Source organism: Symphalangus syndactylus, chromosome 5 (assembly GCF_028878055.3).
Source record: "Symphalangus syndactylus isolate Jambi chromosome 5, NHGRI_mSymSyn1-v2.1_pri, whole genome shotgun sequence".
Classification (NCBI taxonomy): domain Eukaryota; kingdom Metazoa; phylum Chordata; class Mammalia; order Primates; family Hylobatidae; genus Symphalangus; species Symphalangus syndactylus.
The window spans coordinates 101,979,441-101,999,151 of record NC_072427.2 but is presented as its reverse complement, the minus strand read 5'-3'; the positions used below and the strand labels follow the sequence as shown (position 1 = coordinate 101,999,151).

The following is a 19,711-nucleotide window of genomic DNA, read 5'->3' as shown; positions in this document are numbered from 1 at the left end:
GCCGTCTTATTCTCAATATACATTACCCAATCCACCCCTGACATTAAATAACACTCCAAAAATTAAAATCCGGCCCTCAAACCCCACAACAGGACTTAATTAACCTCACCTTCAAGGTGTACAATAATAGAGTAGAGGCAGCCAAGTAGCAATGCATTTCTGAGTTGCAATTCCTTGTCTCCACTGTGAGACAAACCCCAGCCACATCTCCAGCACACAAGAACTCCAAACGCCCGAACCGCAGCTGCCAGGGATTCCTCCAGAACCTCCTCCCCCAGGAGCTTGAGACAAGTGCCAGAAATCTGGCCACTAGGCCAAGGAATGCCCGCAGCCTGGGATTCCTCCTAAGCCACGTCCCATCTGTGTAGGACCCCACTGAAAATCGGACTGTTCAACTCACCTGGCAGCCACTTCCAGAGCCGCTGGAACTCTGGCCCAAAGCCCTCTGACTCCTTCCCAGATCTTCTTGGCTTAGCGGCTGAAGACTGATGCTGCCCGATAGCCTCGGAAGCCTACAAGACCATCACAGACACTCTAGGTAACTCACAGTGGAGGGTAAATCCGTCCCCTTCTTAATCAATACGGAGGCTCCCCACTCCACATTACCTTCTTTTCAAGGGCCTGTTTCCTTTGCCTCCATAACTGTTGTAGGTATTGACGGCCAGGCTTCCAAACCTCTTAAAACTCCCCAACTCTGGCGCCAACTTAGACAATACTCTTTTAAGCACTCCTTTTAGTTATCTCCACCTGCCCAGTTCCCTTATTGGGTGGAGACACTTTAACTAAATTATCTGCTTCCCTGACTATTCCTAGACTACAGCCACATCTCATTGCCACCCTTCTTCCCAATCCAAACCCTCCTTTGCGTCCTCCTCTTGTATCCCACCTTAACCCACAAGTATAAGATACTTCTACTCCCTCCTTGGTGACCGATCATGCACCCCTTACCATCTTATTAAAATCTAATCACCCTTACCCCGCTCAATGCCAGTATCCCATCCCACAGCACGCTTTAAAAGGATTAAAGCCTGTTATCACTCACCTGCTACAGCATGGCCTTTTAAAGCCTATAAACTCTCCTTACAGTTCCCCCATTTTACCTGTCCAAAAACTGGACAAGTCTTACAGGTTAGTTCAGGATCTGTGCCTTATCAACCAAATTGTTTTGCATATCCACCCCGTGGTGCCAAACTCATATACTCTCCTATCCTCAATACCTCCCTCCACAACCCATTATTCTGTTCTAGATCTGAAACGTGCTTTCTTTACTATTCCTTCGCACCCTTCATCCCAGCCTCTTTGCTTTCACTTGGACTGACCCTGACACCCATCAGGCTCAGCAAATTACCTGGGCTGTACTGCCGCAAGGCTTCACAGACAGCCTCCATTACTTCAGTCAAGCCCAAATTTCTTCCTCATCTGTTACCTATCTTGGCATAATTCTCATAAAAACACACGTGCCTCCCTGCTGATCGTGTCTGACTAATCTCCCAAACCTCAATCCCTTCTACAAAACAACAACTCCTTTCCTTCCTAGGCATGGTTAGTGTGGTCAGAATTCTCACACAAGAGCCGGGACCGCGCCCTGTACCCTTTCTGTCCAAACAACTTTACCTTACTGTTTTAGCCTATCCCTCATGTCTGCGTGCAGTGGCTGCCACTGCTTTAATACTTTTAGAGGCCCTAAAAATCACAAACTATGCTCAACTCACTCTCTACAGTTCTCTTAACTTCCAAATACTATTTTCTTCCTCACACCTGATGCATATACTTTCTGCTCCCCAGCTCCTTCAGCTGTGTTCACTCTTTGTTGAGTCTCACACAATTACCATTGTTCCTGGCCTAGACTTCAGTTCAGCCTCCCACAGTATTCCGGATACCACACCTGACCCCCATGACTGCATCTCTCTGATCCACCTGACATTCACTCCATTTCCCCATATTTCCTTCTTTCCTGTTCCTCACCCTGATCACACTTGGTTTATTGATGGCAGTTCCACCAGGCCTAATCGCCACACACCAGCAAAGTCAGGCTATGCTATAGTACGAGCCACTAGCCTGCTTCTTAGAACCTCTCATTTCCTTTCCATCGTAGAAATCTATCCTCAAGGAAGTAACTTCTCAGTGTTCCATCTGCTATTCTACTACCCGTCAGAGATTGTTCAGGCCCCCTCCCTTCCCTACACATCACGCTCGAGGATTTGCCCCCGCCCAGGACTGGCAAATTAGCTTTACTCACATGTCCCGAACTAAAATACCTTAGTCTAGGTAGACACTTACACTGGATAGGTAGAGGCCTTTCCCACAGGATCTGAAAAGGCCACCGCGGCCATTTCTTCCCTTCTGTCAGACATAATTCCTTGGTTTGGCCTTCCCACCTCTATATAGTCTGATAACAGACCGGCCTTTATTAGTCAAATCAGCCAAGCAGTTTTTCAGGCTCTTGGTATTCAGTAAAACCTTTATATCCCTTACGCTCCTCAGTCTTAAGGAAAAGTAGAACGAACTAAAGGTCTTTTAAAAACACACCTCACTGGCCGGGTACGGTGGCTCACGCCTGTAATCCCAGCACTTTGGGAGGCCGAGGCGGGTGGATCACGAGGTCAGGAGATCGAGACCATCCTGGCTAACAGAATGAAACCCTGTCTCTACTAAAAATACAAAAAATTAGCCGTGCGAGATGGCGGGTGCCTGTAGTCCCAGCTACTCAGGAGGCTGAGGCAGGAGAATGGCGTGAACCCCGGGGGGCGGAGCCTGCAGTGAGCCGAGATTGCGCCACTGCACTCCAGCCAGGGCGACAGCGAGACTCTGTCTCAAAAAAAAAAAAAAAAACACACCTCACCAAGCTCAGCCACCAACTTAAGAAGGACTGGACAATACTTTTACCACTTTCCCTTCTCAGAATTCAGGCCTGTCCTCGGAATGCTACAGGGTACAGCCCATTTAAGCTCCTGTATAGATGCTCCTTTTTATTAGGCCCCAGTATCATCCTAGACACCAGATCAACTTAGACTGTGCCCCAAAAAACTTGTCATCCCTACTATCTTCTCTCTAGTCATACTCCTGTTCACTGTTCTCAACTACTCATAAATGCCCTGCTCTTGTTTACACTGCTGGTTTACACTGTTTCTCCAAGCCATCACAGCTGATTTCCTTGTGCTATCCCGAAACTGCCACTCTTAGCTCTTAAAGTAAATAAATAATCTTTGCTGGCAAGGCTATGCTGAACCTCCTTAGGCACTCTCTAATTAGATGTCCTAGGTCCTCCCAATTCTTAGTGCTTTAATATCTGTTTTTCTCCTTCTCTTATTCCGTTTAGTTTTTCTTTCTTTTTTTGAGATGGAGTCTCGCTCTGTCTCCCAGGCTGGAGTGCAGCGGCGCGATCTCGGCTCACTGCAAGCTCCGCCTCCCGGGTTCCCACCATTCTCCTGCCTCAGCCTCCTGAGTAGCTGGGACTACAGGCGCCCAACACCACGCCCAGCTAATTTTTTTGTATTTTTAGTAGAGATGGGGTTTCACCGTGGTCTCGATCTGCTGACCTTGTGATCCGCCTGCCTCGGCCTCCCAAAGTGCTGGAATTACAAGCGTGAGCCACCGCGCCCGGCCCCATTTAGTTTTCCAATTCATACAAAACCGTATCCAGGCCATCACCAATAATTCTACATGACAAATGTTTCTTGTAACAACCCCACAATATCACCCCTTACCACAAAATCTTCCTTCGGCTTAATCTCTCCCACTCTAGGTTCCCACACCGCCCCCAATCCTGCTCGAAGCAGCCCTGGAAAATATCGCCCATTATCTCTCCATACCACCCCCAAAAATTTTCGCCGTCCCTACACTTTACCACTATTTCATTTTATTTTTCTTATTAATATAAGAAGACAGGAATGTCAGGCCTCTGAGCCCAAGCTAAGCCATCATATCCCCTGTGACCTGCACACACACATCCAGATGGCCGGTTCCTGCCTTAACTGATGACATTCCACCACAAAAGAAGTGACAATGGCCTGTTCCTGCCTTAACTGATGACATTATCTTGTGAAATTCCTTCTCCTGGCTCATCCTGGCTCAAAAGGTCCCCTACTGAGCACCTTGTGCCCCCCACTCCTGCCAGCCAGAGAACAACCCCCTTTGACTGTAATTTTCCTTTACGTACCCAAATCCTATAAAACGGCCCCACCCCTATCTCCCTTCGCTGACTCTCTTTTCAGACTCAGCCCGCCTGCACCCAGGTGAAATAAACAGCCTTGTTGCTCACACAAAGCCTGTTTGGTGGTCTCTTCACACGGACACGACTGAAATGTACCATTATTGGTTGTCAGATATTTCCTTTTCTTTTTAGGAAGTAAAGTGGCTCCAGGAAAATCCATATTCTAACTGGTAAGAGCCTACTTAAACCAAGTGCACCTTGATGGGAAGGCACTGATATTCGAAAGGAAGAGAAATTCTAGATACAACACAGAGTCTATTGCTTGAATCTACCTCTACACTCAGACTTGGGTTAATCCAGTGAAAAGTAGGAAATTTTAATAAAACCCAACAGATTTGCATTGCTATAAAACTGTAAAATGACCGCGTGCCAGGAGGCTTTATCATACCTTGGTTGTGGCAGAAGACTCTGGAATCCCAGGAACAGAGTATAATTTTGGGGGTATCACAGCAAGAAAGGAAAGCAGAAAGCTTTGCTATAATCTACACACACAAACACAAAGTGGTTTACTAAAGTCATCTGCAATTTCAAGGCAATTGGTACACTCGGTAATTCAAAACTGTTTATTGAGATCTGAGATATGGAAGCCAGCATGCTGACTCTAAGGGTACAAAGTGCCAGCAAGAAAGTAGACACTTTAACTGCAAATATAATGGAGTAGACAGGTAATTAAAATTTAGTGTGATAAAGGATCTTCTTGAGAGAAATTATTATGTCTTGAGGGCAAGAAAGGGAACTAATTAAGTTTGCATTTTAAAAATTGTTAAGAATAGATGTAGGATGGGATACAGGATACCTTAGAAATGCAAGGATTATGGAGGAATCCTTTCATATGTTTTATGATGAATTGAAAGAAGATAATATTCTACTTCATGTGCAAGTCATATCAGATTCACTTTTAAAACATGTTTGACACACATTCTAAAGCAGACCTAACTTAGGGATCATTTAGATTTGAGTGGTAAGAGATAGAGAGTAACGAGGATAATTCTCACGTTTCTCACTTACATAAGTTTTATTCGATTTAAACAAGGTAGAAATTAAAGTCATAGCAGGAACACTCTCTGAGTGTTCATAATTTTTTAAATGAGTGAACTCAGCAGCTTTGATAATATAATTAGACATATGTAACGATACCCATCTACCTGGGTTGGCTTTATAAAATGTAGATATCGATACTTGGAAAACAAGTTATCCTTTCGTGTTTATTCATTAACAATAGTATATCCTTCATCTTAAGTAGTCATATATCTTGCTCTTTCTTGACTGGAACCTTTAAGCTAAAAATGACATTTGGACCTCTTTGTATCCATATAATTAACAACAAACAGATATAATTGTTTGAATAATTTTAACTACAAAACTGTGAATTTCAATTTGACTGAATGCAGAGTAGTAGACTAACAAGAAGCGCTTTAAGCTACAAAGAATTGAAACAATTACAAAATCAATTTGACATCACAACAATGACACATATTTCTGCATTTCAGACATAGCTAGAATGGGGACCCACTTATAGGATAATAATTTGCATTAAAATAAAATGTATAATCAAATAAAAGAATAATAAAAAATGCAGTGTGAAAATATAAGTAGGTACTGCTGTCTAATTATATGTTTTACAAAAATGCTTAATGTTTTAGAAAAATGAGAAACAGAAAAATTGCTCTTTTCATTCAATTTGTTGTAGCTTTCTTTCTGCATTCTTTGTGAACTCTTGTAAGAGATATATTTCTGTTATTGTAAACATACTTTGTTACTTTCTATCTAATGTTATAAATTTGCTTTATATGATTTCAATGTTCTGAAATTAACCCTCTATTAGACTTATGATTATTTAGCAAAATTTTTATCCAAAACGTCCACTCATTTATATTTTCTTGGAGGGGTTTAGTTTCAAGGGCCCCTTTAAACATTGATAAAGGTCATTAACTTACAGGTAGTATCTTACTTTTTAATTGGTGTGTGTGTGGGTGTGTGTGTGTGTGTGTGTTTCAGGGGAAGAACTGTAAAGTGAACATATTAGTTGCTCTCCTGTGGCTGGACTGATTACCATTGGGTCACTGAAGGAAGTACAAAAGCGTGTCTTGGGCAAAAAGTAAATTAAACCCACAAAGATATAGTCTACAAGAATTAATGGTGAAAAAAATCAAGGAAGATTTTTGATAAACCTAAATAGTATTAATCATCAAAATGATATAAATAAGGTGGGTCTAAAAAATCTATACTTGTTTTGTCACATCATTCAAGAGTAAAATAGAGATTTTTAAATTTACCTTATAGTTTATTAATAATGTATGTATTTTAAAATTTGCCTTTAAAAGTATGGATATAGAAAGTGTAACACAAATAAGTAAAGTTACATAGTAGAATCAACTAAATTACATTAATAGATGAACAGAAAATAGTTCGTATTTATGAAAAGCAATGGAAATCAAGGTAAGTAAACAAAGTATGACAAAGAGATTCAAAATACCTCTATAAACATGATAAAAATAAATGAATTAGGCTGGGTGTGATGGCTTATGTCTGTAATCCCGGAGGCTGACGCGGGCAGATCACCCGAGGTCAGCAGTTCGAGACCAGCCTGGCCAACATGGTAAAAGCCCATCTCTACTAAAAAATACAAAAAAAATTTAGCTGGGCATGATGGCAGGTTCCTGTAATCCCAGCAACTCAGAAGGCTGAGTCAGGAGAATCGCTTGAACCTGGGAGGTGGAGGTTGCAGTGAGCCGAGATTGCACCATTGCACTCCAGCCTGGGCAACAAGAGTGAAACCCTGTCTCACAAAATAAATAAATAAATAAAATTAATTAATTAAACGCGCGAGTGGGTAAAAAAAAAGGAGAGTTGTAAGATCTAAAGTATGATATGTTATGCTTTATATAAATATTTTGAATGGAATAAAAATACTATGTTTTTGCTGGATACATGCATTTGGAGTACATCTACAAAAACAGTAGGAAAAATACACAGCAAATACAAAACAACACTTATTCTTTAGAAAATAAAGATAAATTACTTACAGTGGTTTATGTTATTTAGTACTAAGTTAACTTTTACTAATTCTGGGTGATTCAGACATGCGTGCTTATTATGTTTTATATGTGCGTTTGTGTTTAAAATGTTTCACAACTACAAAGGTTGATACTGTGTACCTTAAAATGTAGACTAATCTTACCTAGATCTAAAAGACCCAGGTATCATCGAGGATCAGAATACCTTCTGTCTGGTTGTTCTGTCATCCCTTTAGTGTATGGTACTTGTTTACTTCTTCAAAGATGGCCTCTAACCAGCAAGAAGGAGGGAAAAAAAAACATGTAATAGAAGCTATCTTTTAAAGACATGACACTTCAGTTGCAGAGATCATTTTTTGTTTATAAATCAGCAGCCAGATCTTAGTGATTTGATCAAACTTACATGCAAGGAAGGCTGACAGAGTCTTAAGCTGAGTGAACCAGTGTTCCGATTAATACTTTGTGGTTCTATCACTAATACACTGAACAAAAGGATGAAAATTGCATAAGCACATTTGCATTATAAGCACATTTTTCTACAAAATCATTAATACAGTGTTTCTAAAAGCATAGGCTTGGACCACGGACTGTTCAGAAAATTTTCCTTTTACTAGGGGTAAAGGAGGTATAATTTTATGCTGCTGGGTCAGAATATTTTAGCAAACAGCGGTTTAACATGGTAGGACTTTATGCTTACGCAAACTTTATCTCACCATCCTCCTCCCAGAAAAAAAAAATCGGCATGCTGAGTGCTGAGTTTTAGTTTTAATAAGCAAAAATCAGCAGCCCAGCAGCCCTTAACGGGCTTGAGGGACAAGTGTGATTACTTTCACAAGGATATTTCATGAATCAAATGAAAAGAATCATATTATTCTTTAGGACCAATCTCCATGAGAAAGAGCAGAATGAGAACAGGTGAGTTATTCCCTCTCCAGAGCAAATTTTATTTTAAATAAAAGCAGTGCCCCGTAATTTAAATAGGTAATTCAATTCAACTTTGATTCCTTAGAAGAAACTGAAGATTAACTAACATACTATTGTATTAGTATCGGTCAACTTTTTAAGTAAAAATGATATTGAAAGTGTCAATATTAGATTACCTTCATTACATTGTTAAACTCATAGCCCTGCTACAAAAGAATCTCAGCTGGACAGGATGTTACAATTTGTTGCATTGTTGTCATCAAATAAAAACCTTCCTTGAGCTTCCATGTGTTAGTGATGATAGCAGCTACTCTGATTTCAGGCATCTAAATATGGTCTGAAATTTTCAGACCTCTTGCCTGTCCAATGTTATGTGTCACTTATGAAGAATAAGGTGAAATTTTAAATTTATTTAAAGTCTAGGTGTCCATAATTTGGTTGTAAAATATGATTATTTTCTGAAAGTTGCAAGTGTAATACTACAACTTTTTAATACATTTTTAAAGTTTAATTACTAATAGCTGTTTTCTGCCTTCAAGAAAAATATCAAAAGCAGAAAGTCCACCAAAGACACAAGAAAGTACTGATGTGTTTTAAGACAGCCAAGTTCTGCAATTTCATGTTAAAGTTTTGTGAGGTGAAGTTGGCTTAACACAGGTATTTTCCAGAGAGGGAGAACTGGCAGATATGAGCACATTGGCATGGTACTAATGAAAAAATGAACTGGTTCAAGTGGTTGGAAAGTAAACAATATGTGTTTGCATGTTATTATCCATCAATGATCCGAGAGGTATAATTGGAAGCTACAAATGACTTTCCTAACTTAAGGAGTAAATGATTTTCCTAAATCACATGTGTTATACTGTACTATTCAGTTAAGAGAGCCTTATCCTATTTGAAAATGTGAACATTTTATGAATGTATAATTTTAAAAGTGGAAAAGTCAACGCACGTTAAAAATTAAATATTAAAATTTGCATAATTATAATACAATATTTCTTTCCAAGTACCTTGTGAAATAAAATTTAAAAAATTTTACTCAAGGTGTTATTTTAGGTACAACTTAAAGCTTCTAGGTAGTTCATCAATAGTGTGGCGTACTTTACAGTAATTTGAATGCAATTATGCAAAACTGCTATCACAGCTTTGGAAGATGTGAGAGAGCAGAAAAAAAAAATTTCTAAAAGATATAGTGAATGCTAGAAAACTAATGAAGACTTCAGGTGCATTTTAAGGTATCCTCAAAATGCTAAGACATGTTTCTATTTGCAAACAGCAGCAAAACATATACAACCAATTTTCTTTTATTTCAAACAATTTTAGTGTCACACACACATACACACACCCCTTCCATAGAAAATCAATTGATATTTTAACTTACATTTATTCTTAGAATTAGCTATGCTTGATTATGGAAACATTATTTTGGTTTTGAAAAGCATCAATAATAAAGGCCTCCCTTTTCTCCATGAAATTGATACTGGCTCTCTGAAGCATGAAGATTATTCTTAAATAATATTCCTGTGATTTTAAATACATTTCATGATAATGTGGCTTAATAAACCACGATTTCCCTTTCTAGAAAACACAATTCTTCCTGGACAGTGAATAATTTAGCATTGCTTAACACACATCCTCACTTTAAAAAGGAAAAACTGAGTACACATTCACTGTGCATCTTATTTCAGTCTTTCAACAATGAGAGAGAAAACATGATGATGGATGTAACTGGCCAGCACTACAAATCCACAGGATTCAAAATGTACCATAACCAAGAAAGTCACAAGCCTGGAGGCTTATCAAATCCAGTGGGTTCAATGACTCTTCAAATATTTTCAGAGAGCTTATCGCTTAGGCTCATAACCCTGATATATAAAATAGAAGAAAAATTCTTGGCCCTTCTTTCTGGAGCCCATTCAAAAGTGTGGAGAAGAGTAGTCTAGAAGTTACATCAGTTGGACATTTAAAATTTCTTTTTCTCAATGTGAAGCAAAGCTAGGAGGATTCACTAACCTTCATTTCAGAATTAATATTCCCAGAATGCAGGTGTTCTAGATATGTTGATTACCTGTGCTAAGAAGAAATGTAACGAAAGGCAAAGCATGTTTAAAGGTTATAAACACATTCTGGTTCCAGGAAATAAAGAAAATTTAAAAGGCACATATTAAGAAGTAAGATTAAGGGAAGAAAGCAGCCAAGTATCCCACTGTAATATTAATACATGAAAATTTTCTACTATATATAATATATATATATATTTTTTTTACTAATTTAACATTTTTTTTTCTTTTAACTCTAAACACTTTGTCAGTTTATGTGGGAAAAAAATAGACCTGCCACAGCTTACTGTGGCACAGCTATTATTTCCATGGGTTTTGATTTACCAAATACGTAAATTTAAACCTAGTTTTAAAACTAATTTAATGGTGATGGTCCATTTGTATTTCTCTAGCTTGTTTACTAAAGACATTGTGTTAATGTTTAAATCTCATTTCTCATTTTAAAATGAAACAAAAGATTTACATCTGTGGTGGTATTTTTAATAATATGCACACACAAAACCTTTATGAAGCCAAAAATAATTTGACAATTATATTTCTGAGAAGCTGCAGAACAGTAGCTTTAACAACAGGATTTAAGCTTTAATTTACCAAGTTGTTTTAGTATCCAAAGAAAGATATGAACTCCTGAAACTTGCATTTAAGATTCTAAGATTGACTTATTTCCTTTAAAATGCAAGGCTATCAGTGTTGCTGTATTAATGGTGTAATAAAAAAGGAAAAGTGTCAGTGAATACAGCAACAGCCAAACCAGCTCAACTAGGATTGCAGAAAATGCTATCTGCCTTTAACTTGATGGTGGTAAACATTTTATTCAAGATCAAACTTTTCAAAATTCCAATTGGTCAAATAAAAGAAGAAATTGATCCTCACTGACTTTTGGAGGATATAAATAAAAAGAGAAAAGATACTACTAGACTCAAATAATTCACATTACACTCATCTATGGTCAAACTTCAATTAATGAGTATTGTTGAAATTTAATGTGTGAACAAATGTTTATATAACTTCTTATGAAAGTTAACATTTTTACATAGAATATTGTATCCTTTTCAAATTTGTCTCTAGAGTAAAATACTTACAATAGAAAATTTCTTGTATATTTATATATATTTTTGTTTTCAAGGCTATAGTGCAAGGTACACTTCTAAAAGAATTTGATGTCTGCATAAACTGTGTCCACATGGAGAAATCTCCAGTTTCAGAGAATATTTGATGAAAAAATGTAAAGGTAAACAGGATAAACACAATTACATGAATAATTCTAATGGATAAAATAATAATGACTAGGTAAGAAGTGTAATTCACCTAAGGATTGGTAGTACTTTGTGCAATCATCATGTTTTGGGATGCATTACTAAAGGAATCTTACAAGATTTTATTATTTTTCTTTTCCTTTTTTTCTTTTCTCTTCCTTCCCTTCTTTCCTTCCTTCCTCCCTCTCTTTCTTTCTCTTTCTTTTTTCTTTCTTTCTTATCTTTCCTTCTTTCTTTCCTTTTTTTTCCTCTTTCTTTTGACAGGGTCTCTATATTCCAGGCTAAAGCGCAGTGGTGCAATCATAGCTCCCTGCAACCTCAAACTCTTGGGCTCAAGGGATCCTCCCACCCCAACCTCTCAAGTAACCTCTCTTAAATTGCCCTTTCTTGGTCTTCTTTGTGAACGATTCTCCCTCTGAGTGTCGTTTGGATGTTGGACTTCTTTTCTCCTCTACTGAGTCCTATTTCAGGTCTTCTGCCTGGTATTTAAATCCAACTAGTCTGTGCCCTACTAGATAATGTTACTTGCCGAAAATAATAAATAAAACAGTAAAAATAAACAGGTTATAGAAAAAAATGATGAGAGTGAGTGAGACGTCTTAGAATAAAGTGATAAAGAAACGCCTCTTTGAGAGGGACCACTTAAACATGGGCCAATATTATGTTACTCATATGGCTCACATCCATAGGAAAATTGGAAGCAACATAAAGAATGCTGGCAAAATCCCCAGGGTAAGAGTGTATATGGTGCATCTGAGCCAAAAAGAATAAAAAAAAATAAAATAGAGCAAAAAGAGAGCAAAAGAAGACTGCCATAAGAAGTTGAGAAGGCATACAGGAGCCAAGATCATGAAAATCTTGAAATGAAGGATGTTTGGTTATACTCCAGTAGCACCAGAAAGACATTAAAGGGGCTAAAAAATAAAGTGTAGCAAATGTATTCATTTATTAACTCATTTATTTTTTCCAAAGAAATTTGCCTCATGCCTGTGTGCCCAGCACTGGGTAAGTGCTGGGGCTATGATGTAAAAAAACCAAAAACACCATTTTTGTTCTCATGAAACTTACAGTTTAGTGAGGACTGGAATACTAAATCAATATACGTATGTAAATCCAAACTGATATTTGCTCTGAATGAAAGAAATATGGTTTCAAAAGGATTATAATATAGAATCTGACACAGATTAAGAAGTCAGGAAATGCATCTTAGAGGAAAGAATCACGAAGCTGAGATCTAGAGGATGTGAGGAGATACATGCACTGTCATCACTGTTGTACAGGGAGCATAGCACATGTGAGATGCTAAAAGAAGGTCAATATGACCCAATTGCAGAATATAGGGGTTATTGTAATGTGGGACAAGGCTGCAGAAATACAAGAAAAATCATAATATGCCATATAAGTCAGGTAAGCATTTGGTTTTTAGCCTCAGAGCAACGGGAAGCCATTGAAAGATTTTAAGCTGTTAGTGAGATAATTGGATGTGAAAATGCAATGGCATGTTTCCAAGAGACTGAAAGGAAACCAGATTGGATAAAGAGACACTATGACAGAGATATTATTACCAGTTTTAAGGCAGGAAATAATAGTAACCTTGTTCAAGATGGTAGCAGTGGATATGAACGAAGTGGACAAATTCTAACTATGTTTTGGGCAGTATTTACCACCTTTATTTTTAATCACTCTGTTAGTCCATTCTTGCATCGCAATAAAGAAATAACTGAAACTGAGTAATTTGTAAAGAAGAGAGGTTTGGCCGGGCACGGTGACTCACACCTGTAATCCCAGCAATTTGGGAGGCCGAGGCGGGCAGATCACCTGAGGTCAGGAGTTAGAGACCAGCCTGGCCAATATGGTGAAACCCTGTCTGTACTAAAAATACAAAAATTAGCTGGGTGTGGTGGCAGGTGCCTGTTGTCCCAGTTACTCAGGAGGCTGAGGAAGGAGAATCGCTTGAACCTGAGAGGTGAGGTTGCAGTGAGCCAAGATCATGCCACTGCACTCCAGCCTGGGTGACAGACCAAGACTCTGTCAAAAAAAAAAAAAAAAAAAAGAAAAGAAAAAGAAAAAAAGAGGAAAGAGAGGAAAGAAGGAAGAAAGAAAAAAAAAGAGAAAGAAAAGAAGAAAGAAAGAAAGAAAGAAAGAAAGAAAGAAAGAAAGAAAGAAAGAAAAAGAAAGAAAGAAAGAGAAAGAAAGAAAGGAAGAAAAGGAAAGAAAAAAGGGAGGGAGAGAGGAAGGAAGGAAAGAGAGAGAAAAAGAGAAAGAAAGAAGAAAGAGGAAGAGGAAGAAGAGGAAGAAGAAGAAGAAAGAAGAAGAAGAAGAAGAAGAGAAGGAAGGAAGGAAGGTTGGTTTAATTGGCTCACAGTTCTGCAGGCTGCACAGGAGGCAAGAAACTGGCATCTGCATGACTTCTGGGGAGGCGTCAGGGAGCTTAAGTTCATGGAAAAGGCTAAGCAGGAGGAGGCTAGTCACATGGCAAGAGAGAGAGCGGGGAGTTGTTACACACTTTTAAACAACCAGATCCTATGAGAACTCACTCACTGTTGCAAGGACAGCACCAAGCCATGGGGGATCTGCTCCCATTACCCAAACACCTCCCACCAGGCCCCACCCGCAGCACTAGAGACCACATTTCAACATGAGATTCGGGCAGGACAAATATCCAAACTATTGGAACACTCCACTTCTTAGACATTTTTAATAGCCCCTCCTCTATGAAAATTTTAATACAAAGGTATAAAGTGTATCTGATTAAGTAGTGTGCGTATGACTGTTCTTTGTACATTAAAACATTTTTTTAATCTCCCTCCAAAAAAGTACCAATTGTAATCCTCTGAAGGCAGTATATAATTCATGGAGACTGCATGCTTTAGGAGTGATAATTCAACAAGTCATGGCAGTGGTTTGAACATAGGAAGAAAAAGATTGTCAAACTTTCTAGCTTGCATAATTTAATGGTTTTACTTTTTTGAGAAAAAGAATACCAGAAATGAACTAGGTTTAAATGAGGGAAGGTAAGATAGTTTTTGTTTCAGCATATCAAGTCTGAATTGTTTTTGAGAACTCTAAAACTGTTGGTAGGAGATGTTTTCCCTTTGGTGTCTGGCACAAGCAGGGAGTGCAGCTGAAGCGAAGATGCCTTTGCAAATCATTGCATTTCTGAAGGCAACATCTTCCCACTTATAAAGTCTGGAACTGGAAGACCTAAACAGCCCTGCTGATACCAGTGGAATTGGAAATGGAATGGAGCGAGAATGAAAGAGAATATTTTGACTGGCAGACTCCAGTCACAGAGTCTGAATCAGGGAAAGAAACTCCTTGTGTAACTGGTGTGAGATGGTATCTCATTGTGGTTTTGATTTGCATTTCTCTGATGGCCAGTGATGATAAGCATTTTTTCATGTGTCTGTTGGCTGCATAAATGTCTTTTTTTGAGAAGTGTCTGTTCATATCCTTCGCCTACTTTTTGATGGGGTTGTTTTTTTCTTGTAAATTCTTAGGTAGGAATTGAACAATGAGAACACTTGGACACAGGAAGGGGAACATCACACACCGGGGCCTGTTGTGGAGTGGGGGGATGGGGGAGCGGGGAGGGATAGCATTAGGAGATATACCTAATGTAAATGACGAGTTAATGCAGCACACCAGCATGGCACATGTATACATATGTAACAAACCTGCATGTTGTACACTTGTACCCTAGAACTTAAAGTATAATTAAAAAAAAAAAAAAAGAAAGAAAAGAAACTCCTGTGTATCCAGGGAGACTTGGGAACAAGGCCAGGTTTTGTGTGTGCGTGTGTTTCGTTTTTTGTTTTTTGGGGTTTTTTTTTTTTAACTCTCTTGACTAAATCTGGGAGTTGATGGAAAGAATAGATTAAATGCTAAAATATTTCTAATGTCTTATTCTGGTAGTAAAGAAGTAAAGAGGTTATAAAAAAATTAGTATCAATGGTGTGGAAACAGTTGAAAAATAAAACATCTTGGAGGGGGTTTGTTTTTTTCTTCAATTTTCATCGACAATAGAGAACAAGTTTAATTTGACTTTTTGGAATAGAAGTTATCACTCAAACATTTAAGAGCATAGTTAGAATCTAAAAAGTGAAACAGAAAATGAATTAAATTAAGCAAGCAAAGACTATATAAGACAAAAAGAAAATTGACAACATAGTAAAATAAATTATAAACACAAAAAAGATAAAAGGACTAAAGCAATTTCACTTACAATACAAAATGAGACAGGCTAAATTCTCTAAAACTTAAAACAGTGACTTTCAAATTGTAATTTAAAAAATACTGCCATATTCTCTATGGTTCCATATGTAACTGTGTTTGCTTACCATGCATTAGGATATTTTACAATTCTTATGCAATGGTAATGCAACTAAATATTTTAAGGAGACATGCAATTGCTTTATGATCAATAGAAACAATAATCCCAGAGGTTGTCTTCTTGATACTTGATAGCTATTAGTTTTTGTAAACAAGGCCCAAAATGTTCATCTAAAGTAGAAAGCATGTATAGGATTGTTGTTGAGTATTTTACAATCACTGCTACATGCAACAAGGGTAAATATCACAGATATAATATTAAGTGAGTAAAATCAAAACAGGGGAGGAGTCTGTAATAAATGCACATACATATATACATACATATTAAAAAAATAGACAAAAGTAATTTGTAGTCATGGAAGCTAAGGAAGTGAATATTTGGGTTAATGACAGGGAAGGGGCACAGAGAAATTACTTTTTTGAAAAGCGGCTTATCCCTGTAATTTTCTTACACAGCAAGATACAGAATTTTACCAGTAGCATTATACATAATGCTACTATAAGATTATTATGCAAATCTTTGGTACACACGTGTTTATTTATTACCATTCAGATATAATTTTAAAAAGTTAAAAATAACACTTTCATACAAGTAAAAAATGAACTTGCCAATGATTTAATAACTAGCAGATTAACGAGAGAGCCAGAAATATAATTTGATAATACTGGCTCAAAGAGCATTTGAAGAACAGAAATTTACATAGTTCATTAGAAAAGACACAATAAAATGGATTTTTTAATTTTTTTTTCAAATGAGACATTTGTTTAATGTTCTATAGGACAAAAAACCTATAGTGTTTGGGAACATTCACATTTCTGTACCCAAGATGTGGAAAATAGTTAATATTTTTGTATGCATCATTGATTGTTTGAGTTTGAAATGAATGTGTATTAACTTTGTAATTAAATTATTGTAAAAGTATAATAAACAAGTATTTTAAATGCTTTACAAAAAGGAACATGAAGCTACTAGTTACTTGATGAGTCAGGTAATTATTTTCTTTGCACTATATCTAAGAACTACCAAGTTTATTAAAAGAAGCCTAAGAAACTAAGGAGAATTACCATTGGAACTGAAGAGGATGAATGTAAAAGCAGTAGCTTACCTGTGATTGGTGAGTAAGAAAATATTTGACAGTGAAAAGTTATAGCAGAATTTGAAAAGCTGCTTTTTCTCTCCTTCCTTCTACATATGCAGTGTTCTTCCTTCTACATAGGAAAGAAAGAGCATACAAGTTCCAAGAGACTATCAGACTCCAGATGAAGTATTATATATTGGTTTTGTTTGTTGATAGAAAACACAGGGAAAATATAAGCAATACAGGTGTTGGAATGTATCTATTGATTACCCCTTTTATTACAAATTAGGTACCTCCAGTGTATAGCCATAAAATTTAGATAGGAATATCTTCCAGCAATGTAGTCTCCTTTTCATTTTTATTTTTATTCAGTGTGTTATTTTATTTTTAGCAACCCAAGGCCATTTTTTTCCAGCATTATTGAGGTATGATTGACAAATAAAAATTGCATATATTTGAGGTGAACAACGTGATGTTTTGATATATGTGTACATTTTGAAATGATAGCCACAGTGAGCTGATTAACGTATTTATCATCTCAAATAGTTACCATTGTGTGGAGGGGGATTGGGGCAGTGAGGACACTTAAGATCTACTTGCTCAGCAAGCTCAAGGTATATAATACATTATTATTAAGTATAGTCACCATACTGTACATTGGGGCTCCATAACTTATTCATCTCGTAACTGATGATTTGTACCTTTTGATCAACATCTCCCCAAAATATAGTTACTTTTCACATTTAACATTTGTATTAGAGTTAAATGGATTTATAAACCACTATTAAAGTATTAGAGCGTTCTGAATTTAGTATTAGAGTAATCTGAATTTGAATATACACTTATCTTTACCAGTGGGTTTCTTACTTTCATATGTTTTCATGTTACTAATTATTGCCCTTTTGTTTTACTCTGAAGGATTCTATAAATAGCCCTCCTTTAAAATCCAATTTAAATGGTAGCTAAGCCAGAATAATCATTAGATACAATACTATAATCCCTTCTTCAAATCCTCATATAAGAATTTATGGTTTATTCAACCTTTTAAAGAAAATTATTTAAAGAAAGTGGGCTGGTCTTGACACTGATTTGGGTGATAGTATATTTATGGCTGCTCCAAAAATTCTATTATGGGCTTCCCATACTTCCAGGAAAGGCCAGGTCCTTACTAGCCTCCATGATAATCATCCAATATAAGTCCACATAGAAAATTTATACCTACCACTTTGAGGAAAAGAGGACTTAACCTTTTCAGGATTACCTTTCTGATAGGGTTTTGTTACGGAAGATAACAAAAACCACTGAATTAACTTGTTTCTCTTTTCAGCTATGGAAATGGGCTTGATCATTATTATTTTTTAATTCTTATTATCTTTATCAATTTTAATCTGTATGTGTGATGTGACATACTGTTATATTTATATAACAGTGATGTGATATACTGTTATAGAGATATAACAGCATATTAATATGTGTGATGTGAGATATTGTTTATTGATATACTTTTCTTCAAATGAGACATTTGTTTAATGTTCTATAGGGCAAAAAAACCTATACTGTTTGGGAATATTCACATTTCTGTACTCAAGATGTGGAAAATAGTTAATATTTTTTGTATGCATCATTGACTGTTTAAGAGTTCGAAATGAATGTGTATTGACTTTGTAATTATATTATTTTAAAAGAATAGTAAACAAGTATTCTAAATGCTTTACAAAAAATAACATGAAGTTACTAGTTGCACTTGTAAGTTCCTTAATAAGTGACTGTTCCTTAATAAGTGACTGTTAACAGTATATCACATCACAAATCAAATAACTTATCAAGTCACTTACTGTGATATTGTTATAATGGTATAACAGTATATATCACATCACACATACACAACAGTATATCACATCACACATACAGACTAATCTTAAATTACAGGATTCTGATTGCATCACTTAACAAGAATCATTACTTTGGAAAAATTGCTAACATAATTGCCCATAAAATACATACCCTATCAAGGACATGAAGAAAGCCTTAGTCAGATTATCACCAACACCCAACAACTGCATTCTGGGATTTGGCTTAAACATGACTGTCTTACTTTCTTTTAAAAATCTAATACATTGTTGTTACTGTAGTCACTGTGTTGTACAATGTATCTCTTGAACTTATTTCTTCTTTGTAATTGAAATTTTGTATCCTTTTACCAACATCTCCCCAAACGCCCTCACCCCTCCCAACTTCTGGTAACTAACATTCTACTCTTTTATGAGTTCACCTTTTTTGGATTCCACACATAAGTGAGATCATGCAGTATTTGTCTTTCTGTGCCTAGTATATCTCACTTAACATAACATATCCAAGTTCATCCATGTTATCACAAGCAATAGGGCTTTATTCTTCTTTAAGGTTAGATAGTAGTTTATTGTGTATATGTACCATGTTATTTATTTACTCATTTGTTGATGGACACTTAGCTCGATTCCATATTATGGCTATTGTGAATAAAGCTGCAGAAGTTTTATTCTGCACTTAGCAGTGCAGATACCTCTTCAAGATTTGGATTGCATTTATACTCTCTCTTTCTCTTTCTCTCTCTCTCTCTCTCTCTCTCTCTATATATATATATATACAGATGATAGATATAGATAGATATAGATATAGATATAGATATAGATATAGATATAGATATAGATATGGATATAGATCTAGTAATGGGATTACTGGGTTGACCATTATTTTTAATTTTATAAATGTTACCTTTTCTGGTAACATCCAAATGTTACCTTTGGATACCTTTTCTGGTCCAACTACCTTCTATAAAAACAGACAAACA

At 36.6% G+C, this 19,711-nt stretch overlaps 1 protein-coding gene across 1 annotated transcript in view; it reads right to left on the bottom strand.

The window, feature by feature from the left end:
• LOC134736570 (uncharacterized) overlaps positions 1-19,028 on the bottom strand; it is a 367,716-nt gene extending 348,688 nt beyond the window's left edge. Inside the window, exon 1 of the mRNA XM_063638508.1 lies at positions 18,886-19,028. Within this exon, the coding sequence (XP_063494578.1) occupies positions 18,886-18,965 (80 nt within the window). The 5' untranslated portion in view covers positions 18,966-19,028. The remainder of the gene's footprint in view (positions 1-18,885) is intronic.
• Positions 19,029-19,711: the final 683 nt, after the last annotated feature.